This window comes from Gekko japonicus, unplaced genomic scaffold (genome assembly GCF_001447785.1).
Source record: "Gekko japonicus isolate JY-2015 unplaced genomic scaffold, Gekko_japonicus_V1.1 scaffold1931, whole genome shotgun sequence".
In the NCBI taxonomy this organism is placed as follows: Eukaryota; Metazoa; Chordata; class Lepidosauria; order Squamata; family Gekkonidae; genus Gekko; species Gekko japonicus.
In genome coordinates, this window is record NW_015176033.1 from 55,442 (window position 1) to 80,208 (window position 24,767).

A 24,767-nucleotide genomic window follows, 5' to 3' on the forward strand; every position below is an offset into this window, starting at 1 on the left:
CCGGCACGATCAGATGCCGGGGAGGAAGAGACGATCGGGAGGGGGAGGGTGCCGAACTGGGCATGTGCAAGCATGCGCAGTTCGGTCGGGGGCGGGGATGCGCCGGCGGAAGGACGCACCGGCGATCCCACGGCCGGCATTGATGCGGCCTTTCAGAAAGAACCACCTAGGTAGGTGGTTCTTTTTTGCTGCGGGGTTTGGGCGGGAGGGGCGGATCAGGAATGGGCGCGGCACACTTCTCAGATGTTGCTGTGGGATCGCGCCCGTTTGCTGCGGCCCCAATCCATCCCTCTCCCGGCCCAAAACCTCTCGTGTGACCGGGGCCTTTCTTTGTCATTAGGTGAACTGTAGAGAATGAGGATATCTTTATAATATTGGTATGTTAACAGGATTTCCAAACAGCCTCAACTGCAGCGTATCCTCCAAAAGACCAGGACCTGATTAAGTCCTGACTGATGTCCTAAACAACATCAAGTTTAGAGTCCTCACAGCATCACCCTGCCCCTCCACCAGTAATTTAGTATTTTTTAGCCATTTTTTGCACTTAGAAGCCACTTATACTCTAAGACTTTAACCTATGGTTTACTTAGCGTGCACATAAATCTAGCTGTGGCTGTAACCTTAGTTAGCTCTGGTGAAACACCCAGACTCCTCGTTTTTTTGCCGTAGACCTCCTTGTGCAGGTATCCTCCTCTATAAAGGAAACATTTGATCTGCACTCACTAAAGAAATACCAAAGCAATCTTCCCTGGCTGTTAGCAAGCAATTGGCATAACCAGGGGTCATTTCATAGAAAAAAAGATAAGTCATTCAACAGCCTGTCTGCACATACAGCTGATTGTGATGGCAACAGCACTGAGGAGGTGGCGTGGACTGCACCACTTCAGACTGGAGGGGAGGATCTGTTCCCCCCCCCCCAAGATGTCCATACATTAATAATTCCCATAAGATGAAAGCTAACATAGCACAACAAAGGCTAGGATAGAATTTATTCTCCTCATGTATTTCCAGAGAGCTTTAAGATTGGGGAACATTGACAATATGACCCCCACCTCCCCCACAGTCTGAATAGGTATGGCTCATTCTGCTACACGCAGTCTGCTGCAGGTCTGAGGCCTGGTTTCAACAAGACAAAATAACTTGTCCATAGGGTAGGGGGAGCTGCCTTTTGCTCGCTCCCCCGTGCACTGTAGAGTTCCACTTTGCCCCCTCCCCCATACTGTTCATGAGGATCCCTTGTCCCTCAGGTGCTGTGTTTCGGGAAGGTCAGTAGGCTGCAGGAGGAGAGGGAATTGGCAAAATTCACCCACTTAAGGAACTGAGGTTACTTGGCATCAGTTGGAAAACCACCTTTGGATCCAGCTCATGATTTCCATCCCTGTCAATATGTTTGTTTGTTAGACCAGAAGCCCTAATGGCAGTGCATAAATAAATAGATTAAAATGCTAGCACAAAATCAAAAATCAAAATAAAATATCCAGACAGACTGTGTCATGGCGTTCATGTCAGCAAGTTAGGGGGCTGATTAAATGGTCTCCTTAGCTTCTGTGTGGTTACAGCAAAAAAAACAGCTGCGACATATTTCTCCTCATTATTTAACAGCACACAGACTTTCTTTAGGTCACATCCTTCTGTCACTCTAGCAATAAATGGCAATAAATATTTCTCCTTAGGCAAAGTATAAATCTAGCGGTATAACTGATAATGGCAGACAGCCTCAATTTCCTGTTGACCACAGATGTCTAATCTACTGGTGATTGGCATCTTGGCATATCACCCTTCTAAATCCATAGAGGACATTGTCTGGAACTGAAGGGCAGTGAAGGCCTTGCACAAAGGAGGGGTGCTTCCATTCAGTCACAAAAATAACTTTCTAATGAAACTGTATGGCTATTGGGGAGAAACGCTTCAATTTTGTCTTTTCTCCCTCTAGGTGGCTAATCTTGCTTGCTCGCTATCAACGAATGAAGATGGAATTAAAATTGTCCAAACGGCAGCCAGTCAAATGGAGACTTTGTGCCCCCAGGTATATTGCTCCCTTATACGCATGCAATGTGCAAGCCGTGATTTTCAGTTTTGTATAACTTGCTCCTTGGAGGTTTATGTGTAAAGGGGGAAGTATTATATAATTAATGAATCAGTTGCTTGTATTTGCAAAAATGGAATAGATGATGTGCGAGTCTCTAACAAAACGGCACAGCTTCCGGTTTGCAGAGAATGCCTTGTCTCCCTGGCAGTGGCACCTTGCTACCTTGTCCTGCTGTGTGCTCTGTCCAGTGTAATCCCATTAGAAAGGGTTAGGAGGATCCCTTTCTGCGGGCGTCACCTCCTTTATCTCTCCCTGCCCTGAAGATTGTGAGTTCTTAGAGTGGAAATCTATGGTTATCTCTTGTGTACTTTAAGTCCCTTTTGCCTGCTCAAATACAGAGCGATCTGAACTAGGCAGTGGGAGTTAAAAGAAGCGGAACGGATCTCATGCAGGCATGACCATGGAACGTAAGGAGCTGCCTTATATTGAGTAAGACCATTGGTCCGTCCAGCTCAGTGCTGTTTGCTCTGATTCTCCAGGTTCTTAAGCAGAGGAAAGTTTTCCCTTATCCTGGCAACCTGAAATCCTTTATCTGGAAATGGTAAAGATTGAACTGTTGTGTAGGGGAACAACAGCAAACACCCAGTTCTGTTTGGCTGAAGGCCTCTTGATTAACTACAACTGTAGGGCAGGTCTCAGCAGAGGAAGCCTCTTCTGCAGGTAACTCAGTAATAAGATCACTTGCTTGCAATGGAGGGTGATCCTTACCGGCAGGATCTGGATGGCTTCCTCCAATTAATTCACATAACTTCTGCCCAGCGCCTTCATTCAAACCACGCCTGGGTGTGCTGCATGTAGAGTTCTTAGAATGACTCAGTGTCCCGCTTCTGTAATGACCACCCTGTTTCTCCTAATAGACAATCCTTATGAACTAACAATTCATTCTAATGGTATGCAAATGTCCTGAATACTTCAGCCAGTTTTTCTGTGGGCCAACCCCTCCATACCCAATTGAGAACACATGCCAAGATAGAGCTTTTGATGTCATCCTAGCAATCCGTGCAGCCTGCAGAGGGGGATTCTGGCATTGATTCCAGCATAAGGGACTTCCATTGGTGGAGGAATGGCACAGTCAGGTATCGGCAGAGGTAGACAGTTTAATGCACCCGCTTTTGCAACTGCTTTCCCTGGCCTGTATGTGAGCTTGTAATTGTATGCATTCAGCATAATAATCCAGTGTTGCATACAAAGGAAACAAAAAGACAGGCGTTGGCTTGTCTGTAGTGAAAATTCCAAGAAGTGGCTTGTGGTTTGTTTGGGTTTCAAAAGCATAACTATACATTCAGTCGTGAATCTTTTTAAACTCCTTTCACAATAGCCAAAGCATCTTTATTAATCTGGGTGTAGTTCCTTTCAGTTGAGGTCATTATTCTAGAATAAAAGGCAATTGGTGTCTCTGTACCATCTGTGACTGAGGATAGCCCCAGCTTCACATGGCATGACATCTAATGGACAGAGGTGTCTGCTTATCACAGTGAACAAGACCAGAGTTAGAAATCAGTAACTTCTTTACACTTGGAAATGCTTCTTCATGTGTGTGAGTCCACTTCTACTGAGCACCTTTATCTAGCAAACGATGAAGGGATTCTGCTATACTGGGTTTGTTTTTTAAGAAAGCATGATAAAAATTCCAGAGTCCTAGAAATGTCTGAAGATCTTGCTTAAATCTGAGTACACATGCACTGCGTATTTCCTTTCCCTTATCCTGTGCTGCATCAATCTGGTATCCCAGGAAAATGACACTGGAAACTCCCAGCTGGCATTTCTCTTTCTTAACTGTGAGAGATCAAACTTCTGCAGACGTTTTTGGAGATGATCCATGAGTTGCTCTTTTGAGGGGGCCATGATTAACACATCATTGAAATAAGGTACAACCCCAGAAATACCTGCTAGCAGAGTTTCCACGAAGTGCTGAAAATTTCCTGATGCCACTGAGATTCCAAACTGAAGATGATTCCCATGGAAAGCCCCTCTATGTGTAGTAATGGTTTGGGTTTCTGCAGCCATGTCATCCACTATCAGTTGTGGATAAGTTTTGAGCAAGGTCAAGTTTAGGAAAAATCTTTTCCCCTGCAAGGACAGACAATAACTGGTTTATGTCAGGCACTGGATATGGGTCTTGCTTGAGTGCCTTATTTACAGTACATTTGTAATCCTCACAAATGTGTACATTATTGTTAAGTGTCAAGACAGGAACAATAGGGGTGACCCAGGTTGTGTGAGACACTGGCTCAGTAACTCCTTGTGCAATGAGCCAATCAAGTTCTGCATCAGTATTTGGCCTCAGGATAAAAAGAACATTCTGAGCCAGTGTGGTGGTGTGCTTAAGAGGGGTGGACTCTAAGCTGAAGAGTCAGGTTTGATTTCCCCCTCTTCCTGCACCTGAAGCCTGCTGGGGGACCTTGGGCCAATCACAGTTCTTTCAGCACTCTCCGCCCCACCTACCTCACAAGGTGACTGTTGTGGGGAGAGGAAGGGAAGGTGATTGTAAGCTGCTAAGGTGAGTGTAAGCCACTTTGAGACTCCTTGGGGTAGAGAAAAGCAAGGTAAAAAAACCCACTCTTTTTCTTCTTCTGAAACAAATAAGTGTTATGGCAAGATCCATTTGAAAAGTAACTGGTGGCCCTTTGTGAGCTCCTAAAACCTCCGTGAATACATGTGGGAACTCAGATGCTACCTCTTCCAGTATCACTGGACAGACAATATGCACTCCTTGAACACTGATCCCTAAGGCTATGGTCCAGTTTCTTCTCTATAGTCTTTTATGATCCTTTTTTGCGACTAACAAAGGTAAGGTCTGCCTGACAGATCCATAGCAAACAGCTACATCACAGCTTCCAAGGATCTAAACAATCTGTCCACTGCAGTCACAAAAGTTGACATTTTGATCCCTGTAATTTGGAAGGATGGTCCTGGAATAGTCTTGGCCTTCTCTCGTTCTTCTCAGGCCCCAATTGAGGAGGAACAGTTGCCTAATCACTGGCTCCTCCCAAGAACTACAATATAATCAGTCCCCTCCCCACCCACTCCCCATATTTCTACATCTCTTTCCTTTTAAAAGAACAAAAAGTTAAATACTTTATATATAATTGTTAAGGTGTGCTGGTCTTTCGATAACATGCCCACTTTGAGTGTATTTACATTCTGGTGTGACCTCTGTGAGTTGTCTGCTTCTTTCCCCTACCCCTCTGTCTCAAAGTATGTCTTCGGTGCAGTCTCTTGTACTCTGTGCCTCTCAGCTGGACTGATTCCCAGTACTTCTTCATCTCTGTTCACAAGTGGCTGAGACTCCCATCCTACCCCTGCATGCTGATCTCTCAGATGGTTGTTGGCGTGCCTTTTGTCACAGTCTGTGCCCTCCTCAACTCACAATCTGTGCCCTCATTGAGACCCAGTTTCATGTCATGGTTAAGAGCGGTGGACTGTAATCTGAAGAACCAGGTTTATTGTTTGTTTGTTTAATTTGAGTTTTATGCCACCCTCCCCGCAAGCAGGCTTGGGACAGGTCACCAATCACAAAGTAACAATATAAGAAAGTAGTTAAAACCAGGGGTAATTTCCTGCAGGAGCGCACAGGAGCGGAGCTCCAGCAGTAAAGAGCCCAGGGGGTGGGCACATGCAACAAGCCCCACCCCCTGCTCCCAGCAGCCCTCAGTCAGAGCAAGAAGCAGCCAGGTAAGTTGCACAACAGAGAGCAGGGCCTTCGACCCTCCAGTTATTCACTTGAACTGCTTCCTACATCCGAAGATACACCAGCACTTATTTCAGAGACAGGCCTCATGCCTAGTACCTAACTGCTTCTCGCAGACATGTGGAGAAGAGGACAACAGTGTCAGTTCCAAGGAACACATCATTCGCTCAAGTGTCAAGGTCAACTTGCACACCTCAGCTTGGTTGTTTAAGGCTTTACAAGTGAAAAGGGTGGAACAGGATGTGCTATTTCCATGCCTATTAATCTCCCAACAACTGCCTGACGACTTGACCAGGCAAACCTCATGCTAACGCAGACCACATCAACAACAGACCACATCCTAATGCAGAGGTCTTTTTCTTGGAATCAGCTCACACATTCGCGGAATCAGCTCACACATTCCTTCTCCTAAGACAGACAACAACTGGTTTATGGAAATCCAAACACAACATCCGTGATGAAAATAATGAAGAGTATGTTTGCAAAATCATTTACAGTAGTAATTCTATAGAAAATTCTCTTATGTTATCACTCACACGTAACGAATACTACACATTATAAACAAATCCGTTTCACAAGAATTGCTTTATCTAAGCGTGTAGCAATCACAATTCTTATCAATTTCTACTTATCAACTCTTGAAGGAAACATTCCATGTTGACTCTCTAATAACAGAACATTCTTATATTAACAGTGTAGTACTCTAAATAAGCATTCAGATCCATCCCAAAGACACCAATGTAAATAGTCCAATACAGTTCAACAAATTCCTCTTAGTTCTGTGGACATTTATTAACTAAGAGGAGTAACAATTGATAGATGTCCACAAAACACAGTTGCTAGAAGGTGTGGAGATGGAGCGCCCAAGCTGGTTGGAATAGATATAGAGTGCTGTATACAGTCAAGAGAAATATGTAGAGCTTGGTACTCCATCACTGGAGGTGGCCTGACAAAGTCCTGAAAGGAAATGGATGGGAACCTGGGCGGTCTGTCTCCATACCTCTTAGCAACTGTGTTTTGTGGACATCTATCAATTGTTACTCCTCTTAGTTTTATGGACATTTATTAAGTGTTAGGAATTTGTTGAACTGTATTGAACTATTTACATCGGTTTCTTTGGAATGGATCTGAATGCTTATTTAGAATACTACACTGTTGATATGAGAATGTTTTGAATCAAATGTCAAGTATTTTGGGGGACAGTGTTACAGTTTTTGGCTGTGTGGTTACATACCCTCTTTGCTGTACTTCCATTTATTTATTCTAAACCTCCAGGTGGTGGCTGGAGATCTCCTTGGATGGCAACTGATCTCCAGGTGAGAGAAATCAGTTCACCTGGAGAAAATGGCCACTTTGAAAGGTGGATTCCATGGCATTATACCCCCTTGAAGCCCCTCCCCTCCCCAAACCCTGCCTTCCTCAGGCTCCACCACCAAATTCTCCAGGTATTTCCCAACCCATTTCCCAACTCAGACCTGGCAACCCTAATCTGGCTTCAGAGTTAACTTCCATTTCACATTTCTGACCATTTATCTCTACAGTGGCAACCATTTCTGGGCACTGCCCTTCAACAGCATGAGTATGTTGAATGGAGTATAATGTTTGTACTTCTCCCTCAGGGGAACCCTCCAAATTATGGGCTGTTCGAAGCCAGGAAGCTTTCCTCCACTCTCTCTGTTTCCTGGGATTAGCCCTTGACTGACAAACTCTTTCTATATGACCCCTTTTTGGCTAGTGTGACACTCAGCCTTCTTGAATCTTCATTCGCTTCATTTATGTCTAGTGAAGGGCGGGGTATAAATCCAATCTCTTCTTCTTCTTCTTTCCTGGGATTGGCCTTGACTGACAAACTCTTTCTATATGACCCCTTTTTGGCTAGTGTGACACTCAGCCTTCTTGAATCTGCATTCGCTTCATTTACGTCCGCCACAGTTAAGCATATAATGGATTACTTGATTTACGTAATCCCACTGATGTAGATGTGAGCCTCTGTACTTGTTCCTCATCTGATTCCTGGGTTTGTTGGAGAATGTGGGTGTCAGTGGGGTGCCTGGTACGAATTTCTCTGGCATCACATGAAGCTGCAGCAAAAGTCAGATTCTGTTCAGAGAGCAGGCGCTGGTGGATTGCCTCATCCTAAACTCCACAGATGAACCAATCTCGTAACAAACTTTATAGAAGATCCCCAGATTCAGCAAGGTGATGGAGCTTTGCAGTGTATTCTGCTATATTATCACAGGCTCGCTGATCACACTTTTAAACAGTAGAGCGTCTGTTGGCCTTGCTCCTACACCTGACAGACACCTGCCTGTCTGGTGTTGGGCGGAGTGTGTTTAAAGGCATCGGGGTGGCTGGGCCAGCAGCAGTGCTAAAGCAATCCTGCTGAGCAAGCCTTCCCAATGGCTGTAAGCATCCCACCCCCTCTCCTACACCCACTGCTGCACCTGACAGCCACCTGTCAGGTGTAGGAGGTGGGGGGAGCATGTTTGAAGCCATTGGGGAGGATGGGCCAGCAGAATTGCTGCAACTCACAGGTAATTGGCCCATTCCTGATTTCCTCAACTGTCATTAGCTCTCTGCAGTCTCCTGTGACTGTTTTTTTAACCTCAGAACACTGAGCTCTGCAGCTGACCAATCAGAGAGTGGGGGGTGCAAGGAGGCAGCAACCTGGCAGCCACAAAGGAAGCAATGGGAGAGCACATTGTACTCTTGTTGACACCCTTAGGGATGGAATTTCTAAAAAACCCTTCGTCATGGTAGGAGTGCTCTCCCTGAATTTTGTTCTTTTAGGTCCAGGGGGTTGGCCTGGGCGTTGATTTTACGGTGAGGGGACTTTCTTTTATATATATAGATAGATATGTTTTATATGCTTTATATGTTTATATGCAAATATGTTGATGTTCTTCATGCACAGGCCTGAAAAAAGACATTTATATTTAAAAGCCGATTTTACTTTGATTAAATATTAATTGGAGGAGGAGTTTAATATGAAGCCTAGTTTTTACAGGACTAGGCTGTATATGTTGCCCTGAAAATCCCTCCCTAGGTTGACAAGGGCCGTATCCTCAAGGACAGAAGTGGGAGATGTTTGAAGGAGCCAGGTAGAGAAAGGTGGAAGGGAACTCAGACGGAGGTTTTTCACTAGTGTTGTCCTGGTGAGGGGAATTTCTTTTTCTATAATTCACTTTTTTAGATATAGCCATTGATTCCTCATATTTTCTTTTTAAAGGAGGGATTGTGCAGTGTATGAATTTCTTTCTTGTAAGTCTGGTTTTGGAAGCAAGGTGTGGAAGTCCAAATGAAAGACGATCTTGAATTTTTAGGTCCTGTTCATTTCAACAACAGCAGGTTCTGTATTTCTGAACAAAATATACGCCTCTTAAAGTAAAAAAGAAGAAGTCTTCATAGCATAAATTAGATAAATACGAACCGTGTGTGTGTGTGTGTGTGTTCTTCAGAGGATTTTTGCTTGGAGATTATTTATGTGCACAAGGCAAATTACTGATAATTGTGAAGGTGGAGACAAGCAAATTACATTCTGTACTAATATTCTACTTGATTGGAATATTGGCAACCAACATATTCATGAATTCTAGTGTACAACTAGATGCAAATTTTCCATGCATGAGATTGATTCCTTTGAGTGGGATCCAAGGACTCCCTTCTGCTAATCCTTCCCTGATGGAGAAAGACTTGCTCCAATGGAAGAAGAATTCCTCCAATAGTTAGAGAATGACTTTTTCCATTGGAGGAAGCCATCACAGGGGAACCACTGAATCCAGTTTAGGAGAAAAAAGTCACTGGATCCAAGGCTATATATATATATTTTGTGTCAAACTCAGGTAATTAGATTAGTTAGGAGAGAGAGTGGTTAAACGCAGGAAGTCAGTATAGGGTGTAGGTTAAGAAACAAGGATTTCAGAAAAGGATGGAGAGGCTGAGGAAGGAGGAATGGATGAGTTGAGAAATAGAGGGACCAAGGAGAAAGATTTCCTATCTCCTATTTTGCCATATACATTTCCTATCAACATTACTTCTGTCTCGATTGGATTCACTTTCATCTTGTTTCCCGTAATTATCTTGGCCACAGCATCTTGGTACTGTCCCAAGATAACAGTTTCTGGAGGCTTAGTTAACAAAACTGTGACATCCAACTTCAAAGCCAATGTTGCATAGTGGTTAGAGCATTGGACTAGGATCTGGGAGAGACGGATTCGAATCCCTATTGTGCCATGAAAGCTCATAGGATGACCGTGGGCCACCCTTTCTCTCTTAGCCTAATCTACCTCACAGTGTTGTTGTGAGAATAAAATGGAGGAGGGAAGAGTGATGTTGTAAGCTGCTTAGGGTCCCCATCACAAAGAAAAGCAGGATACAAATAACTAAATTAATAAAAGCTTTGGATAATCTCATTCAGTGGCCAAGCATAAATACTGAGAAAATAGAGTCCTTTTTTCATACAAAGGTGGTTCAAGAAATTATGAGTATTAAATTTTACCTAAGTGTTTTTTTAAAAAAACACTTAAATCATTAATAATTTTAAAACACTTAACTCATTAAATGATGTAAAGTGCTGTATTAAAAAGAAATCCAGAAGACTGATATATAAATGGTCAGTAAGCAGCTGAAGTGTTATGCTAATTGCAACAAAAAAATGGATGTATAATAAAAGCCCATGGAAGGAGAATGGCTTGATAAAATGTGGCCTGTAATGTTAAAGTATAAATTAGCTGGTAGAATTAAGTTTAGGGTGGGGAATAGTACTTACACAGCATTTTGTGGTGGACTAAAGAAAATGCATCAAGTACTAGAAATAATATCAAGCCATGGGCAAACGTACATTCACAGTTATTAGCAGTGTTGTATAATAAGGACCATTTAATGAATACGTTTTGGCATTATAGAATTCTTGTGTGACCACAAGTGAACAATTCTGTGACTGGCATAAAGGCCTATGGAGTTCAACAATGGTCCTGGGTGTTATCCTGAGCTGGTTTAGTGTAATTTTTTATTTTCTAATTGGTTTGTTGTTGTGCATTGCTTGTTTTTGTGCATTTACATAGAAACGTAATAAAAAGAGACCCTGAGGTTATGTGAAGGTTTGAGAACTCAGCTGTTTCTGATGCCAGCTTTGTCAGAGAATTGGCACGGGAAGTAAGGATCACATGAGACCTCCCGCATGATCTCAGCCTGGTAGAGGTGTTAGAAAACATGCATGGCTTGCAGTCCAATCTTATTCATATTTATCCAGAAATGAATCCTGTAACATTTATGAGACTTACTACTCTAAAGTGAATTAATTCAGGACTGCATTCTACTTCATTCTACTTTGGTTAGAAACTAGCAAGGCAGGATTTGCTATTGCCAAATGTATGCTCAGTTTGCTTTAACATAATGACGTACTTATAGCTTGATGTACAGCAGTGCTGAAATTCATGAGTCCTTGGACTGCATTCACAGACATTCTCAACCCACAACTCTTGTAAAATGTTTCATATACAATAATATATGGCATTGTTTTGCTTATTTATTTGAACTCCTTCACAGTGGGCTGTACTTTATGTGTTCTCTGGAGAGGGCAAGAATCAAAGTACAGCAGGAGGAGCTTCCTAAGGCGCATCCAGGCTTCCTAAGATTTCCCTTCCATCTGTAGCCTCTCAGGCTTCTCCCGGAGCTGCTCCTGAAAGGTGAAAACTGACTACCTCCAGATGGATCTCTACTGGGCTGCAGCCCTGCCAATGTGGGAGCATGATAAAAAGCAACCGTACCGTGGCGGAAGCAGAAACAGGGGAATGCTTGGGAGGGATTGCTCTCTGAATCTGTGCAGTTGGAAAGGCTGACAAATTTCTTAGTGGAACTCTGTTGGGCGGGCGGCGCTTGAAGGAAAAAAAATGGTTGGTACGACAGGTCACTTTCTTAGCAATACTCCCTACTGATCTATACCAACTAGGGTTGCCAGGGCCCTCAAAGTCCCCAGCGGGGGACTTTGGAGGGTGTTACTGGAGGGGGTGGGGATGTCCCCAATGTGATGATGTCACACAGAAATGACATCATCACGTTGGGGAGCAGTGGCCCCCACCTCTCCCCAGCAGCATTGAAAGGTCTATTTAAATGCAGCTAGGAGCGGGGGGGGGGGCGTGCAAGCCTGCTGCACTTTGAGCCCTGAATTTGGGGTTCAGAGCACAGCTGCATGGCCCCTCCTCTCCCCAGCTGCATTTAAAGGGCTTTAAACGCTGCTGGGAAGGGGGAGAGGCCACGCAATCCTGCTGTGCTCTGAGCCCCGAATTTGGGGCTTTAAATGCTGCTGTGAAGAGGGGGGGGAGGCCTGGTGGTCCAGCTTGGTGGTGGGGCTTCCCCCCTGCGAGGGGGGGAGGCCTGGTGGTCCAGCTTGGTGGTGGGGCTTCCCCCCTGCTGGCCAGCTGGCTGGCAGCAGGAAAAAGCCCCCCCCCCAATTTGAGAAACCCCTGAGGAACTGGGGGGTCTGGCAGCCCTAATACCAACTAGCTTCCACCCCTTGTTAGCATGCCACTGGCCAGCCACTCAGCCAAGGAAAACCCTTTAGCCACTAAGGCACAATCTGGCAATCCTTTATGTCCCTTGAAGGTCTCTTGCACCACCCAACATGGTGCCCATTCCACAGTTTGAGAACCATGATATTTTTGATGCATGGCCTTCAAATGCAGGCAGTCATTGGGATTTTACTTCTTGTTGCCATCTTGTTGAAATGCTGGCTCTTTAATACATTGGCATATAAGAACAACCATTTCTCTTTTTTTAATCCATGCATTTGGTGTTGCATTAAAAAAGGATAAATATGCTGCATGTTCATGTACACTAATGTTTTTTCTTAATGTCATTTGTCTCTCTGCTTTTGAGCTCTGTGTGCTGTAATTATTTTTAACATTACAGTCTAATAGTGTGTGACAATTAAAACACCAGTCACAACCTTACTTTATCGTTTTCAGAATATTATGAAACCTACTTGGTCAACGTGCTGGAGGGGTGATAGAATGACATTTATTGCTGCAAAGAAGCAGAGGGGAAAGTCGTGAACTGATGAAGAAATGTAAAATAATTTGATGCTATGATTTTTAACCAAGCAGATTTACCATAATCCAACTGCAGCTTTCATTAATTTGCTGGTCCCATTCTTATCCTGATAAATTTTGATACACATTTTCATTTTTTATAATATGCATATTGTTCAGAAAACTGTCTAAAATGGTGTACAGTTTCGCTTTAGTCTTTGCAGAGTAAAATGACCAGTTTAGGTAGTCTGATTTGGGGGCTCCCCTCCACTACAGTACATCTGAAGCACCAGGCTTTTTCCTTCAAATGATGGTGATTACCCTTGCCCTTAATGTTGGTGCCACTTCCCTTCTACATGATCTCAATAATGACAGATGTTTATAATAACTGTTCCTTTTTGTACTGGGGTACTAATTGGGGCTGTGGAAGGTCAGTAGTCATGCCGGCCACATGACCACGGAAACGTCTTTGGACAGCGCTGTCTCTTCGGCTTTGAAACGGAGATGAGCACCGCAACCCTAGAGTCGGATTCGATTGGCTTTCGAGCAAGGGAACCTTTACCTTTACTAGTAATTGGGGCAAAAGCCAGAGTGGTGTAGTACAGCAAATATATTTTTAAAAAATAAAAATAAAGGATCCAACTTTAACTCTAACCCGAAGGGCAATCTTCTCGGCCTTTTGGCTAAGATCAGCGTAAACATTATCTGATTTGTTACTCTGTGTCCATGTTTTATCTCCTCCTCTTTCATCCTCTCTCTCTCTATCCCCAATCTGGTCTTCTTAAAAAAAAATCTAAACAGTAACTGAAAAGTACTCGGTTTGATACATCACGACTCAGACTACGACATAAGAAACACGTGTTTACTCAGTACTTTCACACTTAGAACAACAACAAACGGCCAAGTGGCCAACCATATACATTACCAAGGGAACACCCTTAGATTCCATTGGGGGGTTTCAATCTCCTGCCAAGGTTTCTATTGGTTCCCCTAGTGTACCTTAGGAGCCTAGTCCCTATTGTTCTTTTTGGGAATCAAGCTCTGCTCTCCTGGCTACTGCCTGGTGGCGGTTCCAGGACTCAACAGTAACAAAGACAAATTATCGTGGTGCTGTTGATGCAACCCATCTTAGAGTGGGGCGTGGACATTTGGTTGAAACCTGGTTGGGATTTTGGGTTTGAATAGAGGAAAAATTAGATTCACCTCCCAGCCCCTCAGTCATGAAACAGATGCCATGTGACCTCTTTCTCAACCTTGATAAAGAGTTGGAAGCCAAACTCAAGAATCCATGTCCTCTCCTACCACCTCCCCTCTCAACAGCAAATCGCCTCCACCTTTAGTTGCAGCAGGTGTTGGACCTGATTGTGCTTCACCATGGCCGTGCCGATATTTCTGTAGTTATGATGGGGGTAGAGAGAGGCAGGAGTGTCATTCTGAGAAGGGAAGCAGAGGAAGGTGGAGCCAGAGGCTTTCCTGGAGCTGGCTCCTGATCTCTCAGCCACGTTTAAGAGGGAGCTGTCATTATAACTCAATGGGCCCTGCATCACAGGCTAACTTTAGGACCAACTGAATGAGATGCTGAGAGCTCCACGAATGAAACTCCTTATCATTTTAATTGATAAACAGAAATTGTAGGAAACCTCAATTCAGGTCTGTGGTAAAGGAGAGGTATTTTAACACTGTTCTCTTATGGTGCTCCTCTGATCTGAAATGACCTCCTGGGGCTGCTTTTTGCCTCATAAGAAAGAAAATTACACATTTCCTATTTGTTGCCTGTGTGTTTCTTCCTGCAGGGCAAACAATAGCTACAGGCAGCCTTTCAGCAGCTGCTAAGCACCAACACAGAGTCCTTTCTTGGCTCTTATTTTATAGAGTTGGTAAGGGGCTTCCATAGATTCATGCATTACGGGGAATACACGTCTGTTCTGGGATTGCCACACTGTATGAGAAAGGAGTTAGAGTCATGAAAAAGTTAGGGGGATATTTGGGGAAGTCCATTTGTTCCCTGGTTACGCATGGGGTTTCCCTGACAGGCCAACTCACATGGAATTGTGGTATGTCTGACACAGAGTGGGGGGAATCCCACACCTAGGGCGATTTCACACTAGAGCTGCCTCGCGGCACAGCCGCCGTTTGCCCTGACATAAATATGTCAATTTCACACCCGAAGCTGCGGGGCTGCATTTTGACTCGCGGCTTCGCCCAATTTCCTCCGCAGTTTCGTGATCATGGTTTTTGAGGATCACGAAACTGCGGAGGAAATTGGACGAAGCTGTGGGTCAAATGCAGCCCCGCAGCCTCGGGTGTGAAATTGACAAATAGTGTCGGGGCAAACGGCGGCTAAGCCGCAAGGCAGCTCTAGTGCGAAATCGCCCCTAGTCTGCCTACTATATAATATGTGAACCAGTAAGAGAGAGAGCAAGCACACTTGATAGTGGGGTCTAAATATGATATATAATTTAAATATGCTTAGTTTCCATGACTGATAATGCTAGTTGTTTTTTATGTGAGAAAGTTCAAATACACTTGAAGAGCTGGTTTTGTGAAACTGTTCTCATGGGCAGCTGTCAAAGATTGCTGTTTGGATCCCAGGGTTTGCCCGAGCAAAGGAAACTTTGCTACATCCTTTATCTACATTCAGTATTCACCTCTACTGGGGCTGGGAAATAGCACCACAAACAAAGCCATTTGTGCCACTCGTACAAAAACTTCATTGAAGAATTAAATAAAAATAGTGTCATTTGCTTGAAAAGCTTATAGATTCATGAATGTTTCATTAACATCAAATCCTGTCCCCCATCTTTCTTTGGGTTGCAATTTCTTTAATTTGCTTTGCTCCTAGTCCCTATTGAACTATGAATTGTTTTGCCTACTTTAGTGCTTATATGTATTGATTCATCCTTTCTGAAAGCATAATTATACTTTCAAAATTACAAACATCTTCTGTACAAAAGCTACCGTTTGGAATTTGTGTGAGCCTGCGAAATTATTCCTCCAATATGTTGATTTTTAGGTAATACAGAGTTCAAACATCTGTTTGTTACACTATGGATTTCTGGAGCTTTGTTTGTTGTTCAGTTGCACAGTCGAGTCTGACTCTTTGCGACCCCATGGACCAGATCACGCCAGGCCTTCCTGTCTTCCACCGTCCTCTGAAGTTGGCTCAATTTCATGTTCGTTGCATCTATGACACTGTCTAACCATCTCATCCTTTGCCGTCCCCGTCTTCTTTGACCTTCAATCTTTCCCAGCATCAGGGTCTTTGCTCCCTTCTCATTTGGTGACCAAATGAGAGCTTAAAGTACCTCAATTTCCTGTGTATTATATTTACTTTATTTTACTGAATGCCAGGTATCCATTTGGTTCTTTTCCCCCTAGAGGCTGATGTCATAAATAGTGTTCATCAAAGTAATTGAAATGATCAGACTATTTATGCATCTTGAATCTGCTGATGTGTATGCGGGGTGGACAGATTTCTTCCTCTTTTCCCCCTGTCTAATATTATTTTCTAATGTGCTGAGAATTGAACAAGGGTAGAAATAATAGGGTAAAAGAAGGAATCAGAACTGTTCGCCATCTGCCTTAATACTGACAAAACAGATGTTAGTATCTCTAACAATGTCAACATTTTTCGAAGTACCATTTACAGCCTTTCTATAAGGATATTAATTAAAGGTACCTACCCATAGTCTTTGGGTTAGTGCTATAAATATGGAAATGACATTATGGAGAAGTGGGGGGAAACGTTTGACGGATGTTTTTTGCTATTGCTGTTGCAGTCTTATGCTTCCTTATTGGAAGCTGGTGCCACAGAAAGCAAAGTGGTTCCTCCTAATCAAGGAAAGGTGCTCGGGACTAGGCGAGAATCTGAGACTTTCACTGTAAGCCGATCACCAGACAAACGTACTGTGTCCGATGGCCACGTTGTATGTGTGACACGAGCCTCAGATCTGTTCATTGCGTTGTTACCGTTTGCCACCTAACTTGAACACTGAGCCAATTCGCTTCTTAAGGTAAGTTTCACTTCACTGTTTTTGATCCTGGACAGTAGGACGATCCATCAATCTCCACCTTCAGGGATGTGGTTACATTATTAAAATGCTTAGAGCACTCAGTGCACAAGACATCTGTTTGTTACTTTTACAGCTGAAAATTTTTAAAGACATGCTTTTTAAACTGATAGGTGTGTAAATTGCTGCCAAAGTTGCAGCCAACTTATGGCAACCCCATAGGGTTTTCAAGACAAGAGATACACAGGGGTGGTTTGTCATTGCCTGCCTCTGGGGAGCAACCCTATATTTCCTTGTGGTCTCCCATCCAAATCCTTACCACAGCTGACCCTGCTTAGTTTCCGACATCTGATAAGAACCAGCTATCCTGGGCTAGTCAGGCCAGGTTTAGTGGTGGAGTGGGAATAAAATGCAACTCCTATGAGACTGTGTGAGAATAGACATGCTAGAACTTCTCTAGATCTGGAGAGATCAGCAGCAGTTATCTCAGAAGGACACAAAGAGATGGACTTTGGACCAGTACTTGTGCATATATATATATTTAATGTAATAGTTTGTGGGTGGCAAGTGTGTGATGTTTATGCTGGCCACAGTGCCACTGTGGTAACCCCTCCCCCAAAAGAATGCATTTCTACAAATGCACCGAGGCAGCAGTTCTATGGTGGACATGTTTGAGCTGTTTGTATGAGGGCCAAACAGACTGTTGAACATTCAACTGTCACAGTTGTGGATCAGCCAGGCCCAACCAACCCTAAGAGGCAGAGGACTCTGTGGAAGGGGAAAATGAAGGAGTTCCCAGCTTGCAGTCACGTGCAGATGACCTACTGCAGAAAGCTACTGTGACCATGGCTCAGAACCAGATAGTGTCCCACCGTATGACAGTAGTTTCTCAGCTGTTCAGTCCCATGGCTCAGAACCAGATAGTGTCCCACCATCCATCTCACCTCCCTCATCTCCAGAACCACTGGAGTATAGATGGAGGATGGCCCACCGTGAGATGCTGGAAAGAAGGCGGTGTGCATGGTTAACAGCTCAGAGACACCTGGATTTAGTTAGTAAGGAGGGAGTATGCATGCACCTGCATGATGCGGCCGCAGCTCAGAGACACCTGGATTTAGTAAGGAGGAGTATGCATGCACCTGCATGATGCGGCCCAGCTGCAAGATGAGCATCTTGGCCATAAAGGGTGAAGATAGGGAGAGACTGACTGTGGAAGCAACACGTTAACATTACTCCTGACTTCGGCACCACAGATCCTGTCTCTGACTCGTGACTTTGACTCTTTGGACTGTATCTGGGCCTCAACTTTTGGATTTGTCCTGAACCTGCTCCTGTTGCTGACTCCGTGTATGACCTAGGAACTGAACTCTGACCATGCCAAGCCAGATTGTGCCTTTGCCTTGCTTGCACCTGAGCTTTGCTACCCAGCCCAGTGCCTAGTGGCCACCAGGACACCCACAGTCAGAAAACATGGGCATATGATGCAAGCCAAACCTGTGCTGTTCAAACATGTCTCCTAAGGACAGGAATATATTTTAGCAAAGGCCATTTGGGGTGGTGTTGAAAGGAACTTGGCAAATGTTCTAATTAGGAGAAGGATATATTACATCTTGGGTTACTCTCTTAATCTTCGATTAAATATAATTTCTTAGTGTCATGTTAGAATACATACAAAGATACATATTTTACACCGATTCCCAGGTAATACTTTTTAATAGTGTTGAGCAGAGGGAGGACTGAGTGACCGTGTCTCCCCTGCTTCTGCAGTACATTCCACCCTACCTGGAGGCACATGCCTCTGCTGGTGGGTTCTGCTTCCCTCTCTCGGAATTCTTAAGTAGTTATGCCAAGATTAAGAGCTGCTCCAGTGTTGTTTTATCTGTGTTTTAACATTGGACTTGTTGCCATTTCCACATTCCCAGCTGTTGGTCAAGTCCACTGGATCCACAGGAATGGAGTTGGCATTTGCAGAGCAGGTTAAGAGGTTGGGGGGGGCACTCATGAACCCAGCCTTGCTGTTTGAAAAGTAGGTTGGTGAAGCCGAATTGCCGAGGCACCAGGAACAACAGCCCATTCACCGCCGGGAAAAATGAAGCCAGCCAGATCAGGAAGACATCTGCCTCCACCTGGGTGCCGGTAGGCTGCCCTGTTTCACCAGCTTTCTCTTTTCTTATGCCCAGCTGACCTGGCCATGGTCACCCATGCTTTTGTAGTCTTGTGACTGGGCTACTGTAATGTGCTCTGTGTTGGGCTGCCCTTGAAGACCCCAAAATTACAGCTGGTCCAGAAAGTGGCAGCCTAGTTGTTGTTAGGGGCTGGCCATTAGGAAGACATCTTTTGTATTATAAAACAGCGCCATTGACAGCCAGTTTTTCCCCCCATGTTCAATTGTAGATGCTGGTTATATGACGTTCAAAGCCCTTCACAGCCTGGAACCCACATATCCCTGCGCATCAGAAACAGTCTTCAGCTTGCCACCTTCATTGTGTTCCCACAGTTAATGCCCTCCTGGCATTAACGAGGGCCAGGGCTTTCTTTGGTGGTGGTTCCCACTTTGTGGAAAGAGACACCTCCCTGAGGTGGTGGTGTGTGTGCTACCCTTGAAAACTTTCAGGAGATGCGGTCATGTTATTTTATTCACCAGAGCTTTCAATGGCGTGTAAGTTGCCAGTCATTTTATTAGGTTGATGGTGAATTGGGGTTTTATTGTTTCTTGGATGTTTTAAATTATGTATCATTGGCCTGCTTGAGCCATGGGGGAAGGTGGGGGCATAAAGATTTTAGATCAGAAGGTTCAGAAGGGGGTTTGCTCTGTGGCATGGACATGTGTATGTTCTTGCTCAAGACGCACAATCTCCAAACAACCACGGGCACAAAGAATTAGTTGAATGATTCTTTGAGTCAGGTCCAGCAACTTCACCCTCTGCTACCTCTCCACTCATGTGATCCCTCTAGTTGCCCTTTTGGAAACTTGCTGCTGCCCAGTCTATTTTTTCTTGAAGATAAGTGATGAAGTCTCAAAACAGATGTCCGAATAGGGGCACTTGGTACGATGTCACTTTTTTCATATTCTCCATTGGAAGTATTGCACCTCATATATCTGAGGACTGCATTCCTTTCAGCTGTGTCATCTGGGCAGTTTATGGTCATCTTATAATTGGCTGTGATCTCCTGGACTCTTAATTCTTAAGTGGTTCCCAACCCACGAGTCCCTGGTGAACAGAAATATTTGTTACTGGAGTTCCTGAGTGCATAATTTTGTACTCTGGACCATTAAATTTTATTCAGTTTTTGTTCCTCTAGTTCCTGAGGTCACGGTTTCTCCTGTAAAACTTCCTGAGCCTTATCTTTGTTTAATGGCGCCTTCCAATTTGTTATCAATGTAACAAATCAATGCAATGTATTTCATCAGCTGCCCATAACATCACTAATGAAATATTGGCTGAAATAGATCCCTGACTGATCTTTGAACTCAAACAGTTGTATTTTAGTACAGTCTTTTTGCTTTCTTCCCCTCTCTTGGTTCCTTTCTTACCAGATATTGAGCCAGTCCTCTCTTCCAACTCATTCTGCTTGTATTATTTGTAGCCCACCCCTTTCTCACTGAAACTCAAGGCAGATTACACAGTGTACATCAATACAATCAAGAGAATGGGGCATCCGATAAGCAATGCAATAAGATTAGGTTTGCAAAAATCTGAAGCAAAGCTGAACCAAAGCATACATTTTAACATGACATGTTCAACAACGCAGAAAGTACAGACAATGCATACACCAACAGATAGTGTGTACTATACACAGTAGTATAGTCCACAGTCCCTCTCCCTTCATTAAAGCATCTTTCTGAACCATTCCATTATAGTATAGCCCTGTTACCTGTGTAAAAATGCTCTCTTGAATAATTCAGTTTTGCATGCCAGGAAAATGGGAGCCTTCCTGATCTCATCAGCGGGCCATTCACTAAGGTGGGGCCACAACAGAGAATGCACATGTATGTTCAGTTGTTGATCTTTCCATCTTTCTCATATGCAGGGTAGTATAGGGGGAGAGGTAATCCTGTAGATATGAAGGTCCAAGGCCATGAAGTGCTTTGCATGTCATAGCTAGGGGTGTGCATGTAGTATAAACTGAGCTGAAAAATACCTTATTGGTATTCTTCAAGAATTTTTTAAGCTGGTTGCCAAACGGGGGTCAGTTTCAGCTATCTGAAATTGCCAAGCTCCCAAATTCCCAAATATTTTTGAGATTTTTGGGGCTGCCAGATAGTCGAACTTAAAGGATTGCTGTCCCTTTAAATGCCTTCTCCAAGCTGTGGTGAGTTCACCCAAAAGGCATTTAAAGGGCTCACAGTCCCTTTAAACATCTTCCAGGTGAACTCACCATTCGAAGAAGGCATTTAAAGAGACTGCAAGCCTTTTAAATGCCTTCAGACTTCAGCTGTGGTTTGCAAAAACATTTAAAGGGATGGCGTTCCCTTTAAATGCCTTTTCCCCCTCCATTGGAAACAATGGCGGATGGGGGCACCTTCTTCTGGGGCCCATAGAATTGAACCCCCAACACCCCCCAGAGCCCCAGATACTCCTAGCTCGATTCTGCATTATAGCCTATGAGGACCATTGACTATAATGGTCCCCATAGGGTATAATGGAGCTGAAAAAAATTGGCTTTCCTGAATATTTACTGAATCCGTATACCATACCAGTATTGGGATTCAGGAATATTGGGAAATAACAATATTTTTTGGATTCAATATACCCAAACCCCAAAAATACTCTGTGTGTGTGTTTGCATACTCCTAGTCATAGTGAATACCTTGAACTGTATCTTCTAACTGATGAGTAGCCAATAGAATGACTGCAGAACAGGAACAATAATGCACACTCTGCATAGCTCCTGATAATAACTGAGCTGTGGCCTTCTATACCCAATGGAGTTTCCAAGTTGACTTTGAGGGGAGACCTATTTAGAGTGCATTACAATTGGCTAGTTTTGATTATACCATGGTGTGGATCCAGGTGGCTAGATCAGCCAAGTCAAGGCAGGGGGACATTTTCTGGGCTCAACTGAAAGATTATTTTGTATCTGCATTGACTTGCTTCTCCAGTAATGCTGGATCCAGTTTAACCTCTAGACTCATAGCCGACTCCACAAAGATTAAATGAACTGCATCGAAGGTGGGAAGCAAAATGTCCTTCAAGTTCTCCACCTTCTCAACCAGCATTACTGCTATCGTCAGGATTTAGTTTCATCCCCCCCCACACACACACTTTTAGCCATTTTACCACAGCAGACAGGCAGCAATTCAGGACCTCTACTACAGCAACAGGAGATCTGGACAGGAAATATAGAGCTGGGTGTCATCAGCATATTGATGACAGCCAATCCCAAAACAATAAATGATTTGTTTTAAGGGCTTCAAAGTATTGGGAATAGGATTGCACTGTGTAGAACTCCACAGGATAGATCCCACACTGATGACAACTGCTCTGCAACAGTAACCCTTTCAGTATGGTCCATGAGGAAGCAGTCCAATGCACACCCCCTGCCTCTAAACAGCCACCATGCCATCTCTGTCCCATAGATTGCCCTATAGACTGAAAAGGGTCCAAAGCAGATGAGTTATCCAAGAAGACTGTCAATCTTCCATTGAAGAACCATTTTCTGTTCTTATTTTCTTGCGCTGGGGCCATGTGGAGAGTCTGGCTTTGGAAAGCTTCTACACCATATGAGTTCTATCCAGGGAAGCTCCCCATGCCAGAGACCTGACTGCAAATGAAATGGACACTGCTCCGACCTATCCCCAGCAGTTAGTGCTTCCAGCTAGGAAACATAATACTTAGACGAGTAGCATATGATGAACATGACATGAAAGAAGCTTACAGCCAAGGTACAATATCATTGCATAGCTAAATGAAACTGTGGTGCTTGTTCTATTCGCGTTGAGAGCTGGGAGCATGCTCAGTAGTACTTGCCTGTGACAAATGGCTTGTCTTTGTTGCAACAACAAGTCAAAGGCATTGGATTTAGCTGTCCTACTGAATGAACGGGAGCTGCGGTGGCTCAAGTGGGTAGACGCTGAACTGCAGGCTGTGAAAGGTCAGTAGTTCAGCAGTTCGAGACCCAACTGCGCCGCATGACAGAGTGAGCTCCTGTCTCTAGTTCCAGCTCCTGCCAACGTAGCAGTTCGAAAGCAAGAAATTGCAAGTAGATAAATAGGTACCACTTTGGTGGGAAGGTAACAGCGTACCGTGCGCCTTGGCGTTTAGTCATGCCAGCCACATGACCACGGAAACATCTTCGGACAGCACTGGCTCTTCGGCTTTGAAACGGAGATGAGCACCGCAACCCTAGAGTCGGACTCGACTGGCTTTCGAGCAAGGGGACCTTTACCTTTACCTTACTGAATGAACAGGACTTTAGAAGATCACAACACTTCGTCATTGGTGGAGCTGACTGGTAACTGCAAATACATTTTTTCATCATTACTATTTTTCTCATCAAGGAACTCCTAATAAGCTTTTTAGAAACTCAAGGTTCCTATGAATGCACAGGTTGGATCCAGTGGGAGAGTTCTGCTAATGGAAGAGGCGGGGTTCTGTAATTTCCCCTTCCTCTGCAGACCTTGACTTCCTCCTCATGCTGTTCCTGGGAGTCCCCTGCCTTTCCCTGCCTCCCGGAGCAGCATTTTGGGCTGCTGCAAGATGGTGGAGGCAAGAAAGTCCCATTGCAGCTGACAGAAATCCCCCCAGTAAGTGATAATTACCACTGGTTTCAGATAAGGTTACTGGTATTTTGCTGGGCTTTTCATTAATAGAGAGCTCTGAAGTATAGAAGAAAAGTGTTTCTATAATTAACCTGTAATTTGTGGTACCCTAATTTACCAAATATATACATTGTTGTTTCATAAGTTGTGAGTATTGTCTAGAAAATTAATTCTAAATATACCCCACAGTCTTTGTGGTCAGTCTTTTTAAAAAAATATTTGTCAGGCAAGGATAATTCCATAAAACAAACAATCCCTCTCCCAGCTGTAACTGCTGATCAAATTTAAAACACTGATATATTTATTTTTATTATAGTATTTTATTATGGCAACATGGTTTTAAGCTCTCTTGTAGCTATCTCCTTAATGGCCTTGATCATGAAAAAAATTCCCTGAAAACATTGTCCAGCAAAAGCCCATCACAGCTATTTCTGTCTCTCTTTTGTCCTTTTATTTCAAAACGTTAAGAGTACTTTTTGTGTTGGAAAGTTTTTCTCTGATTTCCCTGTTTTGAACAAATCTCTACTCATTTCTTTTTAATCAGCATAGTTTAATGTGTCTTTTTTTTAAAGAGAGCCCTCACAGAAAGAATATTGGAATGACCATGGTAACACCATTATTATTAAATAATTGCTGGCTTTAATGAGAAAACTACACATTTGAGAGAAGAGGGTTTCTTCACAATGGGCAGGGCACAGCATCAGCAAAACTGCACAAGATGTCTCCAATTTACTTCGTTTGCATGTCGTTTACATTGAAGGCAAGCAGTACGGTGGTAAACTACTGGCCATTAAAACTATTGTGAGGAGTAATTTAAAATGAGAAGATACTTTAAAAAAAAGAATGTATTATTGGTGAAGGTATTCTAGTGCAAGGATAGCTGTCTGTATATTTATGCTGGAGAGCCACTCTGCTTGGCAGATAGGTATTAGAGGTTGGGTGGAAGTGTATTTTACTGATGGATGAAACGGTTGGCCCATGTGAATTTAGGGGCTGAGTTGGAATTCTGGAATGCAGATCTCCCCAGTTCTACTGTACCTTTCTAACTACTGTACTACATTAGCATCCAACATGTATCAAACTTTGATGAAAATCTAGTAGGACAGTCAGGACTTTTGGATAAAGTCATTTTTGGGGGCCAGATCTCACTGCAGCTGATCGGTAATGTTAAAGATTTTTTTTTCTT

At 43.7% G+C, this 24,767-nt stretch overlaps 1 protein-coding gene across 1 annotated transcript in view; it reads left to right on the forward strand.

The window, feature by feature from the left end:
- Positions 1-1,247: 1,247 nt before the first annotated feature.
- Positions 1,248-24,767, forward strand: part of LOC107123385 (catenin alpha-3-like) — a gene marked incomplete at its 5' end in the record, with an annotated part of 139,269 nt that continues 115,749 nt past the window's right edge. Inside the window, 2 exons of the mRNA XM_015426626.1 lie at positions 1,248-1,265; positions 1,934-2,026. Coding sequence (XP_015282112.1) covers positions 1,248-1,265; positions 1,934-2,026 — 111 coding nt within the window. The remainder of the gene's footprint in view (positions 1,266-1,933; positions 2,027-24,767) is intronic.